General features: G+C 28.2%; 7 protein-coding genes across 7 annotated transcripts; 4 read left to right on the top strand and 3 right to left on the bottom strand.

The window, feature by feature from the left end:
• Positions 1-3,299: 3,299 nt before the first annotated feature.
• Positions 3,300-5,874, top strand: LOC128955562 (cytochrome P450 3A19-like). The gene is made up of 2 exons (XM_054301234.1): positions 3,300-3,717; positions 5,516-5,874. The coding sequence occupies exons 1-2, from the start codon at positions 3,300-3,302 to the stop codon at positions 5,872-5,874; spliced, it is 777 nt and encodes a 258-aa protein (XP_054157209.1).
• Positions 5,875-7,603: 1,729 nt separating this feature from the next.
• Positions 7,604-8,405, top strand: LOC128955563 (uncharacterized). Its single transcript, XM_054301235.1, has 2 exons — positions 7,604-7,991; positions 8,056-8,405. Exons 1-2 carry the CDS (start codon positions 7,604-7,606, stop codon positions 8,403-8,405), a joined length of 738 nt encoding a protein of 245 aa, XP_054157210.1.
• A 1,496-nt stretch (positions 8,406-9,901) lies between these two features.
• Positions 9,902-10,681, bottom strand: LOC128955564 (uncharacterized). Its single transcript, XM_054301236.1, has 3 exons — positions 10,534-10,681; positions 10,375-10,406; positions 9,902-10,308 (listed from the first exon to the last, which is right to left on the bottom strand). Exons 1-3 carry the CDS (start codon positions 10,626-10,628, stop codon positions 9,902-9,904), a joined length of 534 nt encoding a protein of 177 aa, XP_054157211.1. The 5' UTR covers positions 10,629-10,681.
• A 313-nt stretch (positions 10,682-10,994) lies between these two features.
• On the top strand, positions 10,995-11,801 carry LOC128956193 (nucleosome assembly protein 1-like 1-A). The gene has a single exon (XM_054301878.1). It carries the CDS (start codon positions 11,010-11,012, stop codon positions 11,685-11,687), a length of 678 nt encoding a protein of 225 aa, XP_054157853.1. The 5' UTR covers positions 10,995-11,009; the 3' UTR covers positions 11,688-11,801.
• A 7,428-nt stretch (positions 11,802-19,229) lies between these two features.
• On the bottom strand, positions 19,230-20,362 carry LOC128955289 (nucleosome assembly protein 1-like 1). The gene has a single exon (XM_054300946.1). It carries the CDS (start codon positions 20,208-20,210, stop codon positions 19,251-19,253), a length of 960 nt encoding a protein of 319 aa, XP_054156921.1. The 5' UTR covers positions 20,211-20,362; the 3' UTR covers positions 19,230-19,250.
• A 501-nt stretch (positions 20,363-20,863) lies between these two features.
• Positions 20,864-22,093, top strand: LOC128955566 (testis-specific serine/threonine-protein kinase 2-like). The gene has a single exon (XM_054301237.1). It carries the CDS (start codon positions 20,864-20,866, stop codon positions 22,091-22,093), a length of 1,230 nt encoding a protein of 409 aa, XP_054157212.1.
• A 762-nt stretch (positions 22,094-22,855) lies between these two features.
• On the bottom strand, positions 22,856-24,443 carry LOC128955567 (probable periplasmic serine endoprotease DegP-like). Its single transcript, XM_054301238.1, has 4 exons — positions 24,404-24,443; positions 23,381-24,324; positions 23,125-23,296; positions 22,856-23,036 (listed from the first exon to the last, which is right to left on the bottom strand). The coding sequence occupies exons 1-4, from the start codon at positions 24,436-24,438 to the stop codon at positions 22,856-22,858; spliced, it is 1,332 nt and encodes a 443-aa protein (XP_054157213.1). The 5' UTR covers positions 24,439-24,443.
• Positions 24,444-24,657: the final 214 nt, after the last annotated feature.

The raw sequence follows: 24,657 nt of genomic DNA on the forward strand, positions 1-24,657 counted from the left end.
CCGTAAATTTTAGCACATTTTTAAACGCATATGAAAATTAATAAAAAGTTTATAGTAATCCCCGTAAATTTTTACATTTTTAAACGCATATGAAAATTAATAAAAAGTTTATAGTAATCCCYGTAAATTTTAGCACATTTTTAAACGCATATGAAAATTAATAAAAAGTTTATAGTAATCCCCGTAAATTTTAGCACATTTTTAAACGCATATGAAAATTAATAAAAAGTTTATAGTAATCCCCGTAAATTTTAATACATTTTTAAACGCATATGAAAAGTAAATTTTAATACATTTTTAAACGCATATGAAAGCTATTAAAAAGTTTATAGTAATCCCCGTAAATTTTAATACATTTTTTTTAAAAAATAGTAATCCCCGTAAATTTTAATACATTTTTATGAAAATTAATAAAAAGTTTATAGTAATCCCCGTAAATTTTAATACATTTTTAAACGCATATGAAAATTAATATAAAGATTATAGTAATCCCCGTAAATTTTAATACATTTTTAAACGCATATGAAAATTAATAAAAAGMTTATAGTAATCCCCGTAAATTTTAATACATTTTTAAACGCATATGAAAATTAATAAAAGTTTATAGTAATCCCCGTAAATTTTAATACATTTTTAAACGCATATGAAAATTAAAAAGTTTATAGTAATCCCCGTAAATTTTAATACATTTTTAAACGCATATGAAAATTAATAAAAAGTTTATAGTAATCCCCGTAAATTTTAGCACATTTTTAAACGCATATGAGTTTATAGTAATCCCCGTAATTTTTAAAAAAGTTTATAGTAATCCCTGTAAATTTTAGCACATTTTTAAACCCATATGAAAATTAATAAAAAGTTTATAGTAATCCCCGTAAATTTTAGCACATTTTTAAACGCATATGAGAGCTATTAAAAAGTTTATAGTAATCCCCGTAAATTTTAGCACATTTTTAAACGCATATGAAAGCTAWTAAAAAGTTTATAGTAATCCCCGTAAATTTTAATACATTTTTAAACGCATAAGAAAGCTATTAAAAAGTTTATAGTAATCCCCGTAAATTTTAATACATTTTTAAACGCATATGAAGCTATTAAAAAGTTAATAGTAATCCCCGTAAATTTTAGCACATTTTTAAACGCATATGAAAATTAATAAAAAGTTTATAGTAATCCCCGTAAATTTTTGCACATTTTTAAACGCATATGAAAATTAATATAAAGTTTATAGTAATACATGTWAATTTTAAGACATTTTTAAACGCATATGAAAATTAATATAAAGATTATAGTAATCCCCGTAAATTTTAATACATTTTTAAACGCATAAGAAAGCTATTAAAAAGTTTATAGTAATCCCCGTAAATTTTTGCACATTTTTAAACGCATATGAAAATTAATAAAAAGCTTATAGTAATCCCCGTAAATTTTAGCACATTTTTAAACGCATATGAAAATTAATAAAAAGTTTATAGTAATCCCCGTAAATTTTAATACATTTTTAAACGCATAAGAAAGCTATTAAAAAGTTTATAGTAATCCCCGTAAATTTTTGCACATTTTTAAACGCATATGAAAATTAATAAAAAGCTTATAGTAATCCCCGTAAATTTTAGCACATTTTTAAACGCATATGAAAATTAATAAAAAGTTTATAGTAATCCCCGTAAATTTTAATACATTTTTAAACGCATATGAAAATTAATAAAATGCTTATAGTAATCCCCGTAAATTTTAATACATTTTTAAACGCATATGAAAGCTATTAAACAGTTTATAGTAATCCCTGTAAATTTTAGCACATTTTTAAACCCATATGAAAATTAATAAAAAGTTTATAGTAATCCCCGTAAATTTTAGCACATTTTTAAACGCATATAAAAATTAATAAAAAGATTATAGTAATCACCGTAAATTTTAATACATTTTTAAACGCATATGAAAATTAATAAAAAGCTTATAGTAATCCCCGTAAATTTTAATACATTTTTAAACGCAAATGAAAATTAATAAAAAGCTTATAGTAATCCCCGTAAATTTTAATACATTTTTAAACGCATATGAGAGCTATTAAAAAGTTTATAGTAATCCCCGTAAATTTTAGCACATTTTTAAACGCATATGAAAATTAATAAAAAGCTTATAGTAATCCCCGTAAATTTTAGCACATTTTTAAACGCATAAGAAAGCTATTAAAAAGTTTATAGTAATCCCCGTAAAATTTTGCACATTTTTAAACGAATATCAAAATAAATAAAAAGTTTATAGTAATCCCCGTAAATTTTAATACATTTTTAAACGCATAAGAAAGCTATTAAAAAGTTTATAGTAATCCCCGTAAATTTTAATACATTTTTAAACGCATATGAAGCTATTAAAAAGTTAATAGTAATCCCCGTAAATTTTAGCACATTTTTAAACGCATATGAAAATTAATAAAAAGCTTATAGTAATCCCCGAAAATTTTATCAGATTTTTAAACGCATAATTTTTATTAATAAATATAATATTAAATTATTAAAAAATAATCTCATGTTAAGTTTATATAATTTATAAAGTTCAAATTTTTAAAAAAAATATGTCATCTATTAATACAATAAACTACTTTTATTGCATCATAATTGCATTTATTTCAATACTAGTTATCATCTATTAGTAAGTATTTTGCTGTAATATTAATTAATTACTTGATTCAGAAATTAGTTAATAATATTTGAATTCAGTACTTATTTTTCATTTATTAAAATTTACATTTATTATACCAACAAAAAAAACATTTCAGTTATTTGAACAGAAATTTTAATTACTGGAAAATTAGAGGAATTGATGGCCCGAAACCCCTCATATTTTTTGGTTCATTTTATCAATCGTTTTTTAAGCCCAGTCCTAGAGTAGCTATGGATAACCATCAAAAATATGGCAAAATTTACGGGTCAGTTGTTGTGATTAAAAAATTAGTTAAAATATTTTCAACAACCAAACAAAATATATATATTTTAAAACAAATATTTTATATATTGATATTTTTTATAAATATTTTATTTCAGTCTATTTGTTGGCAGCAAACCAGTGCTCTGTATGTCTGATCCGGATGTCATCAAAAATATATTGATTAAAGATTTTCATTGTTTTGTCGATCACTTTGACTTTACATCCGGTGATAACTAATGTAAAAAAATATTATTATTATTATTAATACTAATACTAATATATTTTTCTTAATTTAATATTAGATCCAAACAATAATTAGTCAGCGAAACAGCAATAAAAATGTCAAATATAGATATTATTTACAACTTATGATTGACGCCAAACATCGACCCGAAGACACAACAAAGTCAGACAAAGTTGAACAAAATGACAGTATTTTTGATACCACACAGTCATCTGATCCGTCATCGCATGTCTTGTCGACCAATAAGCCAAAGATGACAATCACTGATACAGATATAGTGTCCACTTCTATATTATTTTTTGCCGCCGGTTACGAAACAACGGCAACAATACTATCATTTCTATTGTATTTGTTGGCATTGAATGAAAATTGTCAGCAAAAACTGTACGAAGAAGTGAATGGTCAGACAGTGAAGAATGAAACCAATAGTTACGATAATCTAACAAAACTGTCATATCTTGAGGCCTGTATTGCGGAAACACTTAGACTTTATACACCAGTTTCGCTATTAGGAAGAACAGCCTCAGAGGACTATACCATAGGTTTGTTTAATTTTTTTATATATATAAAAAATCTACAATTGATTGAAAAATATTGAAGTTTTTATTTTTTCTTTAGAAAGCATAGGTATTACTATACCGAAAGGTATGCAAATTAATTTGGATGTCGTAAGCAATCATCACAATCCCGACTACTATCCCGATCCCGATCGTTGGAATCCCGAACGGTTTATGCCCTACAATCGGGATAAGTTAGTTCCCTATACTTATATGCCGTTTGGTTTGGGTCCCAGAAATTGTGTGGGAATGAGGTTTGCATTGATGGAAATGAAGACAACCATCGTTTATCTGATCACAAAATATAGATTTGTTAAGACATTGAATACTAAGCCATTGACCAGAGATATGATGAAAAAACTTTCACCAATTGTTAATTACGGCGATCTTTATGTTGGAATCGAGTTGAGAGACAAACAACAGTAGATATTGTTAAAAATTTTTTCAATAAATAAAAATTTTTGAAAATTTATTTAATAAAAAAATAAAATAAAAAATAATTTATCAAACTGTCTATTTATATAACAAATTTTAATTGAGAATAATTAATAAATAATACATTTGTAGTTAGACTAAACTTAAATTTAAATAAATAAATCGTATGATTAATAATTTGATTATTGAAATCATTTATTTAATACTATAAATATATATAAATTATACCACATGTAAAACATCCTTAAATTATGAAATGAATATAAAACTTATGATAAAATAACAATATTTTTAAATTAATAAACATTGATAAAACTTGAATATATTGAATAAAATATCATACATTACAGATACACACTATACAGTACAAACCAGTCATAAAGCATATATTGATACTTTTAAAAGCCCAATAATAATGCTGTATCAACAATAATCAACAAATTACTACTATTATACATAATATTATATATATATATATATAGTAATCATAATAATCATAACGAGAGAGAGAGAGAGAGAGAGATAGAGAGAGAGTTTGTGCAGAATATTCATTGAAGAAAATAGTTCGTGTCGTACCTAATGTACTGAATAACTATTAAAACACAAATGTTTAGTATACTAGTATATAAACACACCGTATAAACACATATATGATAATTCATAGTCAAAATAGTTGACTATAAGTTTAAGTGATTAAAAAAAATTTTTTATATCTTTTATGTTAAACTAATATAATTTTTTAAAATAATTATTTTTTTCCATTTGTTGTTTAAAATTAATTATTAATTAATTATTTTTTATATACTGTATAAACTTAAAAATGTTTGTTATAAGTTTTACTACATTAGCTGTCATAACAGCAGCATTGACTGCATTTTATTAGTATGTTTTATATTATTTAATTACTGTATATAAAAAATTATTTATGATAATAATATTAATTAATTTGTTTACCACTAAGTTATTTGACAAAAAATTTTAACTATTGGTCATCCCGTGGCGTAAACGGTCCGAAACCGGTCGTATTGTTTGGCAATATTTGGGAGTTGTTTGTCAAACGATTTCAACTGATAGAAGAGGACCGGTTAGCTAAATATGGATCAATCTATGGGTTAGTTATTATTATTATTATAATTTTTTAACCCTAAAATCAGTGAATTTTTTCGCCAATGATAAGCTTATGGATGCTGAAGCACATCACGTATCTGCGTATGTATGGCCCGGCACCGATAACAAGTCGGGTGCCCTCTCAGGACAACAAATTAGGTAATGTCTGCATATTGATAGTGTGCTTTCAAATTAGATAAATTGTAATTTTAAAATAATTGTCTCATTCAATTGAAAACAGGCAATACGGGAATCACAGTAGAAAAGGGTACAACAATAATCATACCGATTCACGCCCTACATCACAGTCCCGACTACTTTCCGGAACCGAAACAGTACCGACCGGAACGTTTCCTACCGGAAAATCGTGATAAAATCATACCCTACACCTATCTGCCGTTTGGTGCCGGTCCACGTAATTGTGTGGGTATGCGTTTTGCACTTATGGAGGCCAAGGCTGTAGTCGCCCGGATGGTCATAAAGTATGAGTTTATACGAACAGCCAATACTAAAGTTCCCTTACAGTACGTAAGTAAGTCATCGATTCCCCGACCGACCGATTTTACGGTAGGCGTACACTACAGAAGCAAAATAGGATAAACAAAATAATTTATATTTATTAGTTATTTTTCAAAAAATTATTTATGAATTGTATAAGTAGTTGTATAGTAATTAGACTATACTGTAGTGTATACTATACACACTGTATAGTAAAATACTGTAGTAATAGCTATATTAGCAATGATTGTAAGATTGTATCAATTTTTTTAATATTTATATATTTAATATTATTTATTATCAAATTGTTATAATATATCAATGAATATACTAATTAACTAAATGTTTTTTATAATAATACAAATATTATACAAAGTTTTTATACAAAAATAATAATTACATTAAATACTGTGATATTTTATGTAAAATAATAATAAATAAAATTTTTAAATTTAAATTCTGGTATTTTGTTGTTATTAATTTAACTCATAATTGTTGAATTTATTTTTATAAATACTAGTTTGTCCCGAGCAACATGTATAGAACGTGTAAAGAAACAAAAATTTGAAATCAAAAAAATTATTTAAATTTCGCGTTCAATAATATAATTTAAATGTTTTTTTTCTTTACACGTGCAACAATAATAAAATTAAAAAACTAACTGTTTAATTAACAATACTTTTTATTTAACCGTTATTTTAATTTTAATCATTTTTAATTGTTGTAACGCGCAAAAGTGTGACCAAGATATAAATATATAAACATTTCCAAATTATATAGTAGTATAGATAATAAATAAATATTGGTAACTTTTTTTTTATCGAAAATTATATTTGAATCTTATAGTTTAAATAATTAGGTCATAAATTTTAAAAACATATTTTTTAAAAAACACTAATGTTTTCAAATTACATGATATTCAGACAGATCTATATCTTCTCCAAAACGTTGGATTACTTGAATAAAGTTTACTATTAGAGAGCAGTTGTCGTCGTCGGTGATCCTCTTCTTTGTCTTTAATGTATTGCAATTGAAATCTTTGTTTCCAGTTAATCAACTGCTGATGACTGCTACCATTGACAGTATTGACAATATTGACACTGTTGGCGGTTGTATTGATGGTTAAGTCGATACCAAAATTTTTAGCAAATAACGACCTCCACATCTGATTTTCGAGACAAATACGATGCCAGCGACTACTTGTTTGCGACAATTGAATCAATGATGGATATGACAGATATTGGATGGCTTTGAGACACAGTTCTTCTGGTAATTCATTGATAGTTATAGACAACAGATCGACGAGTTTGTCTACAAACTCGTGTTTGAATCGCTTGACCGTCGATTGTCTCGTCTCTTGCATCCAATTAAGTCTAATGTTTGGCTGTTCATTGAGTTCATTGATAATAGCCGTACAATGTATTGAAAAAGACATCAGAGGAATGGCTATCAATTTTATGCAAACATATTGATCACCGAAACGACGACTTTTGTATTGATAATGGCATTCAATTCTGTCGTTGTTTATAATAGTATTACTGATTGTTGGCTGACATTCAAAGCCATTTGCTGTCATCAATGGCAGTAAATCTTCAAACAGGATGTCTACCAATGGATAGTTATTTTTCTCTAAATTATCTGTCATATCCTATCATTGTTTTTTTTAATCCCGTTTTTTAAATCTTATTTAATAAATCGCGAGTTATTTATTATAATTGAATTACTAATTAAATTGTTTCAAACAAATATTAAACACAATTATATAATTGTAACTGAAATTAAAATAAATAAAAAGAGAAAATATTAATAATAATTGTGATCTTTAAAAAAAATGGCACCAATTGTAATGATTAAAAAAGTTGGCGCAAAACAAATGGTCGACAATAAGAGTTTGCCAAAGACTAAGACCGTTTGGGGTCTGACTGTCGAAGAGATCGAGTTCTGTGCCATTGGTTTTATGTTGTTGTCGTTTGTGGTTTTGATCATCGGTTTCCTGTATGTACTGCTAAACATCAGTCGCTATATGAAAGTAATGGGCCGTTTATCGCAGCTATGGATACCCATACCGTTGTTTGTCTGGTCGTTCATACCGTCCGGTGTCGGTATTTACGGCATATGCTCTGAAAACCTGATCCTATTGATGGTATTCATTGGACTCGACATCATCTCATTGTCTCTCTATCTGTGGATTACCATTGCTGTCGACTTTATGAGAATTGGTAATTGAATTAATAAATAATTTTTATTACTAATTAAAACTACTGTATCAAAAAAAACCATTAGGTGCGACAATAATTTTCTTAGTACTGGCCATACAATTACTACTATCGGTACTATTTCTACATAATCTATGGCTTCACAAACAATTGTTTAAGAAAGTATTAGACAAACTACCGAAACAACAGTCGGCCAATGATTTGATTATGGGATCAAGTATTGTGTTGGCAAACATTGAATCGGACATCAATAATAAGGATGAAACAAAATTAACAATAATACCATTGACACCAACCAATCAAAACGATAGTATTGATGATAACCAGAAAATTAGAAAATCCAATGACAAAGACATGAAAGATGGTAATAGTGGTGATAATAAACCATTGATGAAAATCAATGAAACAAACAAATAAATAAATAAATGTCTAATTATAGCAAAGTTTTTTATTATTGTTGTTGTTGTTAATGAATCAAATTATTAAAGTGAGAGAAAAAAAATAACATTTTCTCAATAAATTTATATACTGTATGTTTTTTTCAAAAAACATACATTGAAACAATAACAACATTTTTATGGTTAATGCTTTACCGACGATGACTTTGGTTGGACAACAACAATAGGTGGTACCTGTTGTTGTTGTTGTCCTCCACTAACAGGTGATTGTTGTCGATTTTGTGGTACGAAAACAACTGTCTGGCCAGTACTCTTAGGCGACACCGGTAACTGTCCCCCACCACCACCAGCTGATTTAACTGGTAGTTGTTGTGGTGGGGGTAGAAGCTGTTGCGGTTGTTGTTGTTGTTGTAATGGCACTGTCTGTTGAACACCCGGTTGACTGATACCATATATCTGAATGGGTTGCGGCTGATGATGACGATGACGACGACTACTAGTCGTACGATCGAAAACATCATCCAAACCACGACATAGAAGATACAGACAGACACAGCAACAGACACAACAACAGATTAATACTACGAATATGACTATTAGACTAATAATTATTATTTTATTCACTCTTTCTTCCATTTCTTTGTCTTCAATTACAATCGTTTTTGAACTGTCCTCAGAAAATACATAAACATTAATTGATTGATTGATTGATTGATTGATTAATTGTTTTGTTTGAATTAGTTTTCATAATAAATTAAATAATTTAATTTAAACGAAACAGTAAGCTGTAAGTTAATACCTGACCGATGCAATCATTTCAATGATAATAATAATAATCATTGCGACCATCGAAGCCAATGGACGGCATCGTTGACTGATATAATTGGTGGTCATGTCGTAAGCCGTTATTATTATTATTATTTTGTTTCAAAAATAACAACCCGACTATGATTTGTGTTTTAAAAAAATTAGTATTTTATTTAATTATATTTTTTAATTTTATCTCGTGGTTTAACTGTAAATTATAAAATTCTTAAAACACAAAACACAAAATAAACATAAATTCATAATTATTTCAGCAAAAAAAAATTTAATAAATTAAAACCAAATTAAAACCAATTTAACATTATTTGTATACAATCATTGATAAATCAATAGCAACTAATAATTATTTAGTTTTTTTACATAATTATTCACATAGTATAAAAACATTTATTTTAATAATTTAAAATAAATAAAAATTAAATAAAAATTAATTCAATAAATAAAATACTATCAATGTAATATATTTTTTTATACAATTGACAATAAATTTATTATAATTTAACATTAATAATTAATTTAATAATAACTAATTAATCATTGAATTACAATTTAAATTATATAATGAATGATATGTTAGAATATTTGCAATACTAATAGATAAATAAAAAATTTAGTATAAAAAAATTGTTTCAAAAACTATTATTTTTTTGTTGTTGAAAAAACATTGAAACAATAACAACATTTTTATGGTTAATGTTTAGCCGACGGTGACTTTGGTTGGACAACAACAACAACAGGTGGTACCTGTTGTTGCTGTTGTCCTCCACTAACAGGTGATTGTTGTTGATTTTGTGGTACAAAAACAACTGACTGGCCAGTACTCTTAGGCGACACCGGTAACTGTCCGCCACCACCAGCTGATTGAACTGGTAGTTGTTGTGGTGGGGGTAGAAGCTGTTGCGGTTGTTGTTGTTGTAATGGCACTGTCTGTTGAACACCCGGTTGACTGATACCATATATCTGAATGGGTTGCGGCTGATGATGACGATGACGACGACTACTAGTTGTACGATCGAAAACATCATCCAAACCACTACATAGAAGATACAGACAGACACAGCAACAGACACAACAACAGACACAACAACAGACTAATACTACGAATATGACTATTAGATTAACAATTATATAATTTTTCACTTTTTCTCCCAACTCGTCGTTACCCGTTTTGTCTGTTGTCGTCGTTGTGTGTAAACTGTCCTCAGAAAACAAATAAACATTAATTGATTGATTGATTAATTAATTTTTTGTTTGTTTATTTTAATTGGTTTTCATAATAAAATAATAACAATTTAATTTTAGACGAAACAGTAAGTTAATACCTGACCGACGCAATCATTTCAATGATGATGATAATAATCAATGTCACCATCGAAGCCAATGGACGGCATCGTTGACTGATATAATTGGTGGTCATGTCTTAAGCCGTTATTATTATTATTTTGTTTCAAAAATAACAACCCGACTATGATTTGTGTTTAAGAAAAATTAGTATTTTATTTAATTGTTTTTTTTTTAATTATTGAATCACGTTTTGATTATAATTACTGTTTAAAAAATAATTTATTATTAATTTCTATTTTGTAGTATATATCGCGCGAATCAATCCTATAAATTGCACTAATTTAACAAAATTTAAAAATCAATTTAACAGTTATTAAAGAAAAAAATCAATCAAACAAACGGACACAAAATATTCTTATAATATAACTCTTGAGCCAAAAAAAACACATCATTACTATCATCTGAAGAGTATATTAATTATATATAATTATTAGAGAAATTTTGAGTTAAAAAAATGGCAGAATTTGAACAAATTTTGGAAGACTTTCTTCGGACATCTGATTACCAGAAACAGTTGTCCACTGTTGCCGATACTGTTGCCGACTATGGCAACCAATCGTCATCGACAACCGCAACCGCAAGAGAAACCATAGTTGCAAACAATGTCGACAACAACAACAGCTATGATCTGTTGCCAGAAAAGATCAGACAACGAGTCAATGAACTGCAGAAACTGAACGAACAAAAGAAGTCGACTGAGTTTCGGTTTGTCGAAGATTTTTTTTATTTGATCAAAAAGTACGAACAAATATACGAACCGTTACACGAAATGCGAGCCGAAATTGTGTCCGGAATGTACGAGCCGTCGGACAGCGATCTTCCCGACGACTACTACGACAACAACAACAACAACGTCGACATTAACGACTCAAAGTGGACACAATTGGCGGGAATTCCTTACTTTTGGCTAAAAGTTTTGTACGCATCCGAAGACTTTTCTAAGCGCATTGTCGACGAAGATGTACCGATACTCAAACATTTGGAGGACATTCGTGTGGCAACCGAACCATCGGTGCGTAGGTTTTCCATTGAGTTTTACTTCTCGCCGAACGAATACTTCAACAACGATGTCATCCAAAAAGACTTTTATCTGCAAATCGATCCGGGCCTATCCGGAGTTTACGCACATTAAATAAAATTGATTTTTTTCAACAGATAATAGTTAATTATGACCTAACAAACATATATCCATCAAAATTATTGCGCGGAAACACCTAAAACCTAACTAAAACCTAATCTAAATACCTGAGCTCTCATAACATAATTATATATAATTATAAATAAATTAATATTAAACAAACATAAAGCGCGTGAATATAATTAACATTTATAACAACTTTAATAGAATAATATTGTTGTCAATACTTAATACACGAGAACTAAATTATAATTCTATACTAATTATAAATAAATTAATATTAAAAAAACATAAAGCGCGTGAATATTGTTATCAATCACTGTATAATAAAACAATATTATTATATTATTATCTATACAACTATATAATTTTAAAATGTTTGTATGTATATATAAATTTAAGTGTCAATGTCTTCGCAACTTAATCTAATATTCAATGGTAACCTAACCTAATTTATATAGTACTGGGGTTAAGATATCAGTGCTATTCGCGTTACCTAACCTGGTGTTCGAACCGCAACCTAACCTGATTTTCAATGGTAACATAACCTAATTTATACAGTACTTGGTTACAGAATCAGTGTTTGTCGCGTTACCTAACCTGGTGTTCGAACCGAAACCTAACCTAATTTTTAATGGTAACCTAACCTAATTCATACAGTACTTGGGTTACGGAATCAGTGTTTGTCGCGTTACCTAACCTGGTGTTCGAACCGCAACCTAACCTAATTTTCAATGGTAACCTAACCTAATCTATATAGTACTGTGGTTACGGAATCAGTGTTTGTCACGTTAAATAACATTCATATATTGGATTTATGTTTTAAAATCATTATTATTGTGGTTCAATTAATTTATAAATTCTATAAAATTGGATGGTTATATGTTCCGCATGGATAACTAGTTGTTTTTAAAAGTATTATAAAGAAATGACAATACTATTTTATTATCATTGTTATAAATGTTAATTATATTCACGCGCTTTATGTTTGTTTAATATTATTTTATTTATAATTAGTGTAGAATTATGTTATGAGAGCTCAGGTATTTAGGTTAGGTTTTAGTTAGGTTTTAGGTGTTTCCGCGCAATAATTTTGATGGATATATGTTTGTTAGGTCATAATTAACTATTATCTGTTGAAAAAAATCAATTTTATTTAATGTGCGTAAACTCCGGATTAGCCGAAAACAAAAACAGTATATTAAACAATTAACACAATTACCCAACACGAATGTTGAGACAATCAACGTTAACGGTGACGCCGAAAGTGTCAGTACTGTCGACATGGGCTCAGGTTAGGCTAAATTTTTATATATATATATATATATATATGTAACCTATTTGTTACATAAGTGGAACCGGTATATATATATATATAAGCTGAAATCAATATTAAAAATCAATTATTCAATAACTAATTATTTTTTTTAATTCAATTAAATATTATTATATTTCAATTAATTTAATGAATTTTCCCATTTAATATTGTGTATAAAAAGTTCAAATGTTTGTTATACATAAAAAAAATAATTAGTTTATTATCTTATTATAAAAGTAGCGTTATATCAGTAAATATGAATTATTATTTATAAAATGAAAAACTATTTAATAAATCTTTTTTTTAAAATTAAACTAAATATTGATATATAAATTATTTTTGTTTCCATCGAAAAATAATATATTTAATTAGATATTAGAAAAAACAAGAGTTTTCAATAGTTTGTCGATTAAATTGAATTGCAGTCACTTCTTGTTTATTAAGTTTTTTAATCCCCAATTCAATTGACTGTCCAATGGATAACTGATTGAAGGCATTCATTAAGTCATCAAAATTGTTAATTGATTTTTTATCGATAGTTATAATTTGATCACCAATTTTAAAGTTTTGTCTAACAAATTGAAATTTAATTTAACTAATGATTAAACATTTATACAATATTTTTTTATTAATATATTGATGTAATTATCTGTAAATACCTGACATTCTTAGCGTTTGGCATATATTTATGGACACAATAGGTTTGACTATCAGTACTGTATTTGACAAAAACACCGATAAATGGTTTGCCGGAGGAATACAACTGTTTTCTATCATTAACTAATTGCTGACGAATTTCCTGTCCTTTGCCTTTAGCTCTGTCTATAAAATCTTGGATCAATTGAATGATTAGAAAAAAGAAAGAAAGAAAGAGAGAAAAAATAGTAAAATATTATAATTTTTTTGTACAGTATATACTGTATGTATATATTTAAAGTGGTAGTACCTAACAGATCCTGTCTTCTAGTAATGGTCAGTGCTTTAAAACCAGTACTAAATAAAACACCCACCACTTGGCCATCCGTGTTGACCACTGCTCCACCGGAACAACCTCCTGAAGCCGTAATCGATGCAAACATATATAACTGGTTTGTGGGCCACATCAGGTGCTCATAACCATACCATCCATCTGATATTTCAACGAAATAGTTTATATATTTTATTATACCGGTTATCACTGATTTAGGGAATTTCGGAAATCCAATGGCCATTACTTGATCGCCAAATGTGGCGTCTGTTTTGGCAATCCTAAGCTGAGTTAACTGTCCGGACTTAATCTTTGGTAATGTCAACAGTGCCAGATCCAGATGCGGTTCAACATAAATCACATGCGCCCACCACTCGCTTATTTCTTCCTTATCTCTTAAGATGGGATCTTTATTTGGTATGTCAACCAACAGGCCAGACACTTGGTAAGCACGCGGTAACCCAACCAAAACAACTGGACAGTCCTCGACGTTGTGATAATTGGTGACAATTAGGCCATTAGTTGCATCTACTATCCAACCGGTTGCCTTATATTCATATTTATTGTTAGTCATATCGCGTCGTCTAATTTTGACCACACTTTTAATGCATTTATTGTAAACATTGTCTATCCATTGGTTTTCATTATTATCCAACTGAGCAAATCTTATAGTCATCATCGCTGAAAGTGATCTCCAATTAAGACATGACTTAACCGGTATTTGATATGATGTCTGTCTGGTCTGACGCTGCTTTTGGCGATACCAATGGTTAACAGCAACCGTAGACAACAGCAACAGTGAAGTCCTTTATATTAATAAATAATTTAATCAATCAATCAATTAATGACATTCAATGAGTATTGCAAAACTTTTAAACATCAATAAAAAAACTAACTGTTTATTGAAAATATATGATTTACTAGTATAGGCCATTTGTTGCATATTTTAAAATATTATTCAATTAACTCAATTAACAAAATTCAATAAATATTAGACAACAATTTCAACATTGTTAACATTTTCTACTAATATTAGTCTTTAAAAAATTGCATTCAATTACATGCAAAATAAAATTGAAATCATATATAATTTAATTTGATTTAAGAATAGACTATACATTATATCTGAAATCTAATTTATTTGTCTAATTTCATGCACGACAACAATATATCATTAATTAATGATTATTTTTCTAAAAATCACTAATTTTACTTAATTTTTGTAATTTTAATCATTTTTGTAATTTTATTTATTCTGTTATCTTAATGAAGTTTTATTTAGATTCATAATGTTTTAGTTGTTTTCATAAATTAATTATTAAAGAATCATAAAAATTAATTATATATATATTTACTATACTAAAAGATATGGAAGATTTTATTAAATATATTACATTAGATCTGTAATTAAAATTTTTATTAATAAATTAAAAACTATTTAATAAATCTTTTTTGTTAAAACAAATTAAACTAAATATTGATATATAAATTATTTTTGTTTCCATCAAAAAATAATATATTTAATTACATATTAGAAAAAACAAGAGTTTTCAATAGTTTGTCACTTAAATTGAATTGCAGTCACTTCTTGTGTATTAAGTTTTTTAATCCCCAATTCAATTGACTGTCAAATGGATAACTGATTGATGGCATTCATTAAGTCATCAAAATTGTTAATTGATTTTTTATCGATAGTTATAATTTGATCACCAATTTTAATTTTTTTCTCTAAACAAATTGAAATTTCATTTAAATAATAATTAAATATTTGCTACTAAATTATTAATATTTTTTATTACTAATATATTACTGTATATTATCTGTAAATACCTGACATTCTTAGCGTTTGGCATATATTTATGGACACAATAGGTTTGACTATCAGTACTATATTTGATGAAAACACCTATAAATGGTTTGCCGGAGGAATACAACTGTTTTCTATTATTAACTAATTTCTGACGAATTTCCTGTCCTTTGCCTTTAGCTCTTTCTATAAAATCTTGAATCAATTGAATGATTAGAAAATAAAAAGAAAGAGAGAGAAAAAATAGTTAAATATTATAATTTTTTTGTATATACTGTATATAAAGTGGTAGTACCTAACAGATCCTGTCTTCTAGTAACTGTTAATGATTTAAAACAAACACTAAATAATACACCTATTACTTGGCCATCCGTGTTGATCACTGCTCCACCGGAACAGCCATGTGAACCTGTAGCCGATGCAAACATATATAACTGGTTTGTGGGCCACTGTAGGTCCTCATACTTATACCATCCTTCTGTAACCTCATCTAAATAGTGTACATATTTTATTATACCGGTTATCACAGATTTATCCAAATCGGGAAATCCAATGGCCATAACATAAATCACATGCGCCCACCACTCGCTTATATCTTCCTTATCTCTTAAGATGGGATCTTTATCTGGTATGTCAACCAACAGGCCAGACACTGTATTAGTATTTTATATAAAAATTACAAAATCTTATTCAAATATTAATAATCTAAAAAATTATTTTAAAAAATATTTACTAAAGTAAAACATATATTTTAAAACATAACAAAAATAATAATAAAAATAAACATTGATTTATATAACTAATTTAATCATTACATAACATTTTAAATGGTATTAACATAATTGATGGCAATTATCGGTTGTAATGAGACTGCAATTGTATTAAATAAAATATACCCAAAAAAAATTATTTTACATATACTCCATAATCACTAAAAATAATAAATAAAATAACTTAATCTTTATACAATAATTTTAATAATTTATAAAATGTATTTAAAAGTGTGCATTATGTTATAGCGCATTATATTGAAACCTATATTTTAAAAAAATACTAAATTTAGTTAATAACAGAAACAATAAAATATTTATGTAAATAACTAAATAATTAAATTAATTTTGTTTTTTAATTAACAATAAAAAATAATTAGATATTAGAAAAAACAAGAATTTTCAATAGTCTGTGGATTAATATGAATTGCAGTCACTTCTTGTGTATTAAGTTTTTTAATCCCCAATTCAGTTGTCTGTCCAATGGATAACTGATTGATGGCATCCATTAAGTCATCAAAATTGTTAATTAATTTTTTATCGATAGTTATAATTTGATCACCAATTTTAAAGTTTTGTCTAACAAATTGAAAATTTCATTTAACTGATGATTAAACATTTACTACTAAATTACTAATATATTTATTTTATTAATAAATTACTGTAATTATCTGTAAATACCTGACATTCTCAGCGTTTGGCATATATTTATGAACACAATACGTTTGGCTATCAGTGCTGTATTTGACAAAAACGCCGATAAATGGTTTGCCGGAGGAATACAACTGTTTTCTTTCATTAACTAATTTCTGATGAATTTCCTGTCCTTTGACTTTAGCTCTGACTATAAAATCTTGAATCAATTGAATGATTAGAAAATAAAAAGAAAGAAAGAGAGAAAAAAATAGTTAAATATTATAAAAAAATTTCGTATATATTGTAAATATATATATATATATAAATTGGTAGTACCTAACAGATCCTGTCTTCTAGTAACAACCAGTAATTTAAAACCACCACTAAATAGTACACCCACTACTTGGCCATCCGTATTGACCACTGCTCCACCGGAACAACCTTCTGAAGCCGTAGCCGATGCAAACATATATAACTGGTTTGTGGGCCACGTGAGGGCCTGATATTTATACCATCCATCTGTAATCTCATCTAAATAATGTATATATTTTATTATACCGGTTATCACTGATCTGTCCAAATCAGGAAATCCAATGGCCATAACTTGATCGCCAAATGTGGCGTCAGTTTTGGCAATCATAAGCTGAGTTAACTGTCCGGAATTAATCTTCGGTAATGTCAACAGTGCCAGATCCAGATGCGGTTCAACATAAAGCACTTGCGCCCACAACATCCATATTGAATATCTTAAAAAAGGATCATTAGGTGGTAAGTCAGCCAACAGGTCTCGCACTCGGTAAGCATACGGTAGCCAAACTTTAACGAAAGGACAGTCTTCGACGTTGTGATAATTGGTGACAATTAGGCCAATAGTTGAATCTACTATCCAACCGGTGCTCCAATATATGAGATCGTCATCAATTAAATTTTTTTGCGTAATTTTGACCACACTTTTAACGTATTTATCGTAAACATTGTCTATCCATTGATTTTCATTTTCATTAGCCAACTGAGCAAATCTCATAGTCATCATCGCTGAAAGTGATCTCAAACGTAGACACGACTTAACAGGTATTTGATATGATGTCTGTCTGGTCTTAGGCTGCTGTTGGCGATACCAATGGTTGACAGCAACCGTTGACAATAGCATAAATGAAGTCCTTTAAATTAATTAATAAATAAATAAAATCAATTAATGACATTTAATGAGTACTTCAATACTTTGAAATATTAATAAAAAACTAACTGTTTATTAAATATATATAATTTATAGGCCATTCGTTGCATATTTTAAAATATTATTCAATTAACTCAAAAAAAATTATTTTAATTTATAATCAACTATACATTATATCTGAAATCTATTATAGTTATTGATTTATTTATCTATTTTCATGCACGACAACAATATATAACGAATTAATGATTAATTTTTTCAAATAACTAATTTTTACTAAATATTTTCAATAGTAATATTTGTTGTTTGAATTTTTGTCTATTTTACAAAACTTTCATTTTTGTTTTATTTGTATTATAAAAACTAACTGTAAAACATAACTGTCCTCAGCTATGAGCACTAATAGACAAAATATTGAATGTAATATACTGTTTGGTAAAAATCGGACACTACTTAATATTGATGTCGGTTGGGAAGGAATTCCCTTTAATATTGTGTTCAATACGATAATAGCTGCGGTAAGTCGGGTTGGATTAGATCGGGTGTGACAGTCGTATACAGTATTAATATACTATAGTTTTAATTGAATATTATTTCAAAGGGTTTACTGATTGCATACGCTGTAATTTTTTTGTTATTTATGTTTTTAATTAATATATAAAACTATATTTGTTAATAGTTATTAATTGTATACAATAATTAATAAATCTATTTTTATGATATAAAATTTTGATTAAAACATTATAAACATGAAAAAAGTTTTCAATGCATTAAAAGTGTAGTAAAATATTGAGAAAAATAAATAATTTAAATATTGTAATATATAAAAACATTTTTCATTAAAATATTTAATGACAACATCGCCGATGACATCATTACTGGTCAGTCATCATAGTTGGTCATCATTTCATCGATTGCATCCATGTCTTTAGCCAATTGTTTGTCGTGCAGATGTAGTTCACCTGTAAGATAGAGGACAGCGTTGGGCACAAAGTGTTTGATGAGTACCCGAGAGAGACTCCAGTCGTCTTCAAGAAATTCTTCGACATCAATGTCATCGTTGGGCGATCTCTGAAGCAATTGGTTATCAAATATGTCAAAAAACGACACTAACTTTATATGACTTTTGTTGCCAACACTTGATGTTTCATTCTTTACGCCCTTGACTTTCATCTGCCGTTCAGTAATATTGCGATCAGTTTTCCAGTCTATACGACAACCGTGTCGTGCAATCGGATAATAGCCGTCGTGTTGTTGCCACGGATTGTCTTCATTTGGTTCGAATGACACAAAATAGGTTTTTGTCAGCTCTGGGTTTCCAAAGTATTCGTTGTCTTCAAACTTAAAGATGATATCAATTTTAAAGAGTTTGTCAACAAAACGGATACTGATATCAGTCAGATGTTGGAGTACGGGTTCGTCTCGCGGTTCGATCCATTGATGGATGTGATCAACAGTTTTCATGGCTTTAATCCAAAAGCCAGGTATGCCTTTCACCGGTGATGTTGTTGTTGTGGCGCTTGTAGTCAGTAGTTGTTGATCTTCAAACATCTTCTTGAGACTGTTGACTGAATTAGTAATAAAGTTCAGTCGTTTGTTGTCTGTAACTGTTGTGTTATGATCTGTCTGACCACTAATGATATCATATATTTTTTTGTCGATCTTCTCGTAGGAAGTGCTGTAATGAGAAGTTATTGTAAACATCTCTTTAGCCAACCGTCCGTCCAATTGGTATCTTTCGTATTGAAGTTTCTTTAGGGCAACAACTCTGTCATTGATAACCGAAAGACAGTCATCCGATTTGCTGGTTGTCGGCTGATTGTCCGGTGCTTTGCTATTCATTGTGTTTGTCGATTGACTTTATTAGTAGTAGTAGTAATACTAACAACTAAGTGGTATTGTTTTAGTGGACACTATTTTTTTTTGCTAGAATTAGTTAACAGTTTTTTTAGAATTTAATATTGAAATCAATTGGAAATATTTATTTCGCGAGAATTTTGTTATTATTTTGTAATAATTGTTTTAATTGTATTTATAGTAGAAATTTTCTATTATATATCAAAAAAGATTTTTTGCGCGTTTTAACAATTATTAATTATTAAAAAATTACTTTTAAATTATATGTATTATTGAATTGACAGTTAATTTTAAAAATTTGGGAACAAATCTATATTATAGACAGCCAGTAGAAATTTATTTAACCCAAACCCACCCCCACCCATCCAACCACTTCCTAACCTCACACCCACCCCAAACTAACCTAACTAAATGATAATTAAGTAATAAAACTAACATTTTATATATGTATAACTGCATAAAAACAATACTTTTTTGCTGGCTGTCTATAATATAGATTTAAGCCAAAATTTGTAATTATTGATATACAGATCTATGTAGTACTCTATATATAGTAATTAAAAGTTATATAACTGTTTTACAATTGATTAATAATTGATTATAAATATCCATCCATTTGACTGACGAAACATAAAATAATGTGTTTTAAAGATCTTTTGCATTTGTTGTGTCCGTGTTTTGTATCATTAGACAAGAAATTGGAGACAAAGAAGAAGAAGACGAAGAAGGAAAAGAAAGTCAAAAACAAACACAATATTAAAGATATAATGAGACAAACCATACCATCAGATAAGACTAAAGATGGATGGCTTACAAGTAGTGGTGAAGAGATAGCTATCAGTAAAATTGATAGCAAAGACCTGACCCGAGTATTTGAAATTCCCGATGACTTTGAATCGGTTGATGAATGTATACGACATCAGGGATGGGAACTAATGGCTGATATTGGAAAAGGCAGTAATTCTAAGGTTATGTATGGCATCAAAATCAATACACAACAACCTATTGCCTGTAAAATATTAGAAATTAATGATTACTACAACACCAACAATAAAGACCGACAGAATATTTGGGAAAGTTTTAAACGGGAATTAGTTTTATTAGTCCGAGAAAAACATAGAAATATTATACAAGTTTTCGACCATTTTATTGTTGAGGAAAAAGTGAAAAATAAATTTTGTTGTTATATTGTTATGGAATTATCAAAACAGGGATCAGTTAAATATCAGATGTTAGATGAAAATACAGACGACTATAATATGAAGAAATATAGAAAACTGTCGGAAACTAAAACAAAATTATATTTCAGAGATACAGCCAATGGTTTACAGTATTTGCATAACAAACAGATTGCACACAAAGATCTTAAATTAGGTAATCTATTGGTATTTATTGATAACAACGGCCAAGAAATGGTCAAAATTGCCGACTTTGGGACGAGTCGTGTCAGCTATAAGGAAGATGTGGTCAAAGAGTACAAATGTTTCGGTACTGTCGAGTATATGTCGCCACAAATATTTAAGATTTATGTTTATATTAATACCGATCAGAAAATAGATAATCTGAAAAAATATAATCCATTTCAGGCCGATCTCTGGTCACTCGGTGTCTGTCTATATGTTATGATTTGCGCAAAAATACCGTTTCTACCCAACAATTGTGAGACATATAAAGATTTAAATTTAAATTTAGACACTTATAAGAGTATCTATCAAAATATGATTATAAAAAATTATGACATTTCAAATAATACAAGACATACCTATACTGAACATTGTTTCGACATTTTGTCCAAATTATTGCATCCAAATACAAGAGATCGTATCACTATTGACGGCGTTTTACAACATAATTGGTTAAACAGTTAACAAAAATAAAAGTTTATAAATTGATAATTACTTTTTAAAACATACTTTTAATTTATTACTATTTGAATAAACTATTTTTGTTGTATAGAAAAGACTTAATAAAATATCTATTATTATTATTATTATTATTCAAAATCTAAAATATAATAAATTATTTTTTTTAAACTATAAATTCAGTGATTTTAGTTTTTTTTTCGTTAATTTTATCGATTTTTTTGTCAATCAAATCATTAGTCTATTTATTATTATTATTAATTATTACTAATAGTATTATTATTGCCATTATTTGTGTTGACATTATCTGTTAAATCTGTTTCAGATGTCTTGATTTTTTTCAATTTTTTCATTTAATTGATAATTAGTCACTAATTTAATATCCAGTACAGTATTATATCAAACATATTATATTACTGTGTATTCAAATAATAAACTATTATTACAATCTATAATAATAATTCAATTGATTTTAAGTTCAGACTCATTATTGAATCTAAAAATTGATATTCAAATTTGTGCGAAAAAAACTATACAATGGTTTAGAAATAGTATTAAATAATTTAGTCGTAATAATAATAATAATAAATGTTTTTATAGCAAATTATCAGTAAATTAATCAATTTTAACAAAAAAAAGTTAAAACTTATTTATAAATTATAAACATTTATATAACTTATAGTATATCGTATAATAATAATATTGTAATGTTTTAAAATCAAAAAATATTAAACAAACAAAATAATAATAATTAATATAAACAACAGATTAGAAAAAACAGCAATTTATCATATTTTGTGTTTCAATGGTTTTGGTTTCACTTTTACGATCATTCCTTATCTCCAACTTAACCGACTGTCCACTAATGAAATCTATTAGATTTTCTGGTTGTTTGTCGACTGCCTGTCCATTAATGACTGCTATTTGATCGTCAATAGCTAAAGATTTTCTAAAAAAAATTAATTTTTATTTTTTATTAATTTAAAAAAATACCTAACAATAAGATTAAATTGTTTATTTGTAAATCCAATACATACCTGACCTCATCAGTGACGTATGGCATATATTTGACGATTTTATACGTTTGAAGTGATCTATTGTATTGAACGCAAACACCGATAAATGGTTTATCCGAATATAACTGTTCTCTTTGTTTGACTAATTGATTCAAAATGTTGTGTCCATTGTTTTTAGCCCTTTCCACAAATGCTAACCACAAAAAAAACAAAACAAAAATTTTATTGAAAATATATTTTAACATAAAAATGTGTCAAACATTTTTATTTTTATCACCTAATAGATCCTGTCTTCGGGTTAATATACACTTCTTGTATAAGCCATCAAATTCTACACCAATCACTTGGCCTGTAGTGTTGAGCACTGGTCCGCCGGAAAAACCTTTAGTGGAACCAGTAGTGGTCACAATCGTATATAATTGTTTTTCTGGCCATTGCATGTCCTTATAGTATAGATTACCGATAGACCATAGATTATAACGGCTAATATAGTCTATGAGACCGACCGACACTGAATTGTCTAAATTGGCAAAACCAATGCACATGACTTGCGAGCCGCGTTCGGCATCTCTATTGGCAATCTCGAGGTTCGGTAGTCGACGGTCATTGATTGACGGCAATCGAAGTAATGCCAGATCTAGATGTGGTTCGACATAAACTACTTGAGTCCACCAATAATTTTCTACTGTATTGTCGTTAACAGGTTGTTTGGCCAACGGTTTGCCCAACATATGTGACTGGAGCCGAACTCTAGCGAAATGTGCGTCCTGTACGACGTGATAGTTGGTCAAAATAAGACCCGCATCGGCGTCCACTATCCAACCGGTACCGAACTCAGGATTTTCTTTGTCGTCATCAGAATCTATACTTTCAGTATCACTGCCACTATTGTTGTCACTTTCATCATCACTGTCATAGTCAGACCCACTGCCACCACTGCCATCACCACTGCCTTCACTATCGTCGTCGTGGTCATCATTATCTTCAGTCTTCTGAAAATTGCGATCATCTTTAAAAACTTTTACTATAGATTCAATGCATTTATGGTAGACAGTGTCGACCCAGTCTTTGTCATCATTATTAGCTAACTGAGCGTTTCTAACGAAAGCATTTGAATACGGTATCAATGTTTGACACCACTCTGACGGTTGACTGATTAGCCGCTGTTGTCGTTGATACCAATGATTGGTCAAAATTGCCGAAAACAACAATGAAGACGATCTGTTATGTAACATAAAATGTGTGTTTGATTGTGAAAAATATATGTTTATTATTACTATTAATAAAAAAAATAGCTAACCGTTTGCTAAAAACTATTAATGAGATTCTTTGCATTTTATTTTAATTAATAAAAATCAAATTAACTTTTTTTTCGCCTCTAATTAGTTACTATTTTTTAAAAAAACTATATTATCGTTTTATTTCATTAACCATAACATAATAAGACAAATAAAAGATAACAACAACAAAAAATATTTGAATAAAACACAACAACAAAAATTACAAACACATCGAATAATAAATAAAAAACTCGTGAAATATATTTTTTTTTTC

The sequence above is a fragment of the Oppia nitens genome, unplaced genomic scaffold (assembly GCF_028296485.1).
Source record: "Oppia nitens isolate AA-2021 unplaced genomic scaffold, nextdenovo-longstitch-racon4-pilon3 scaffold2_pilon_pilon_pilon, whole genome shotgun sequence".
NCBI lineage: Eukaryota > Metazoa > Arthropoda > Arachnida > Sarcoptiformes > Oppiidae > Oppia > Oppia nitens.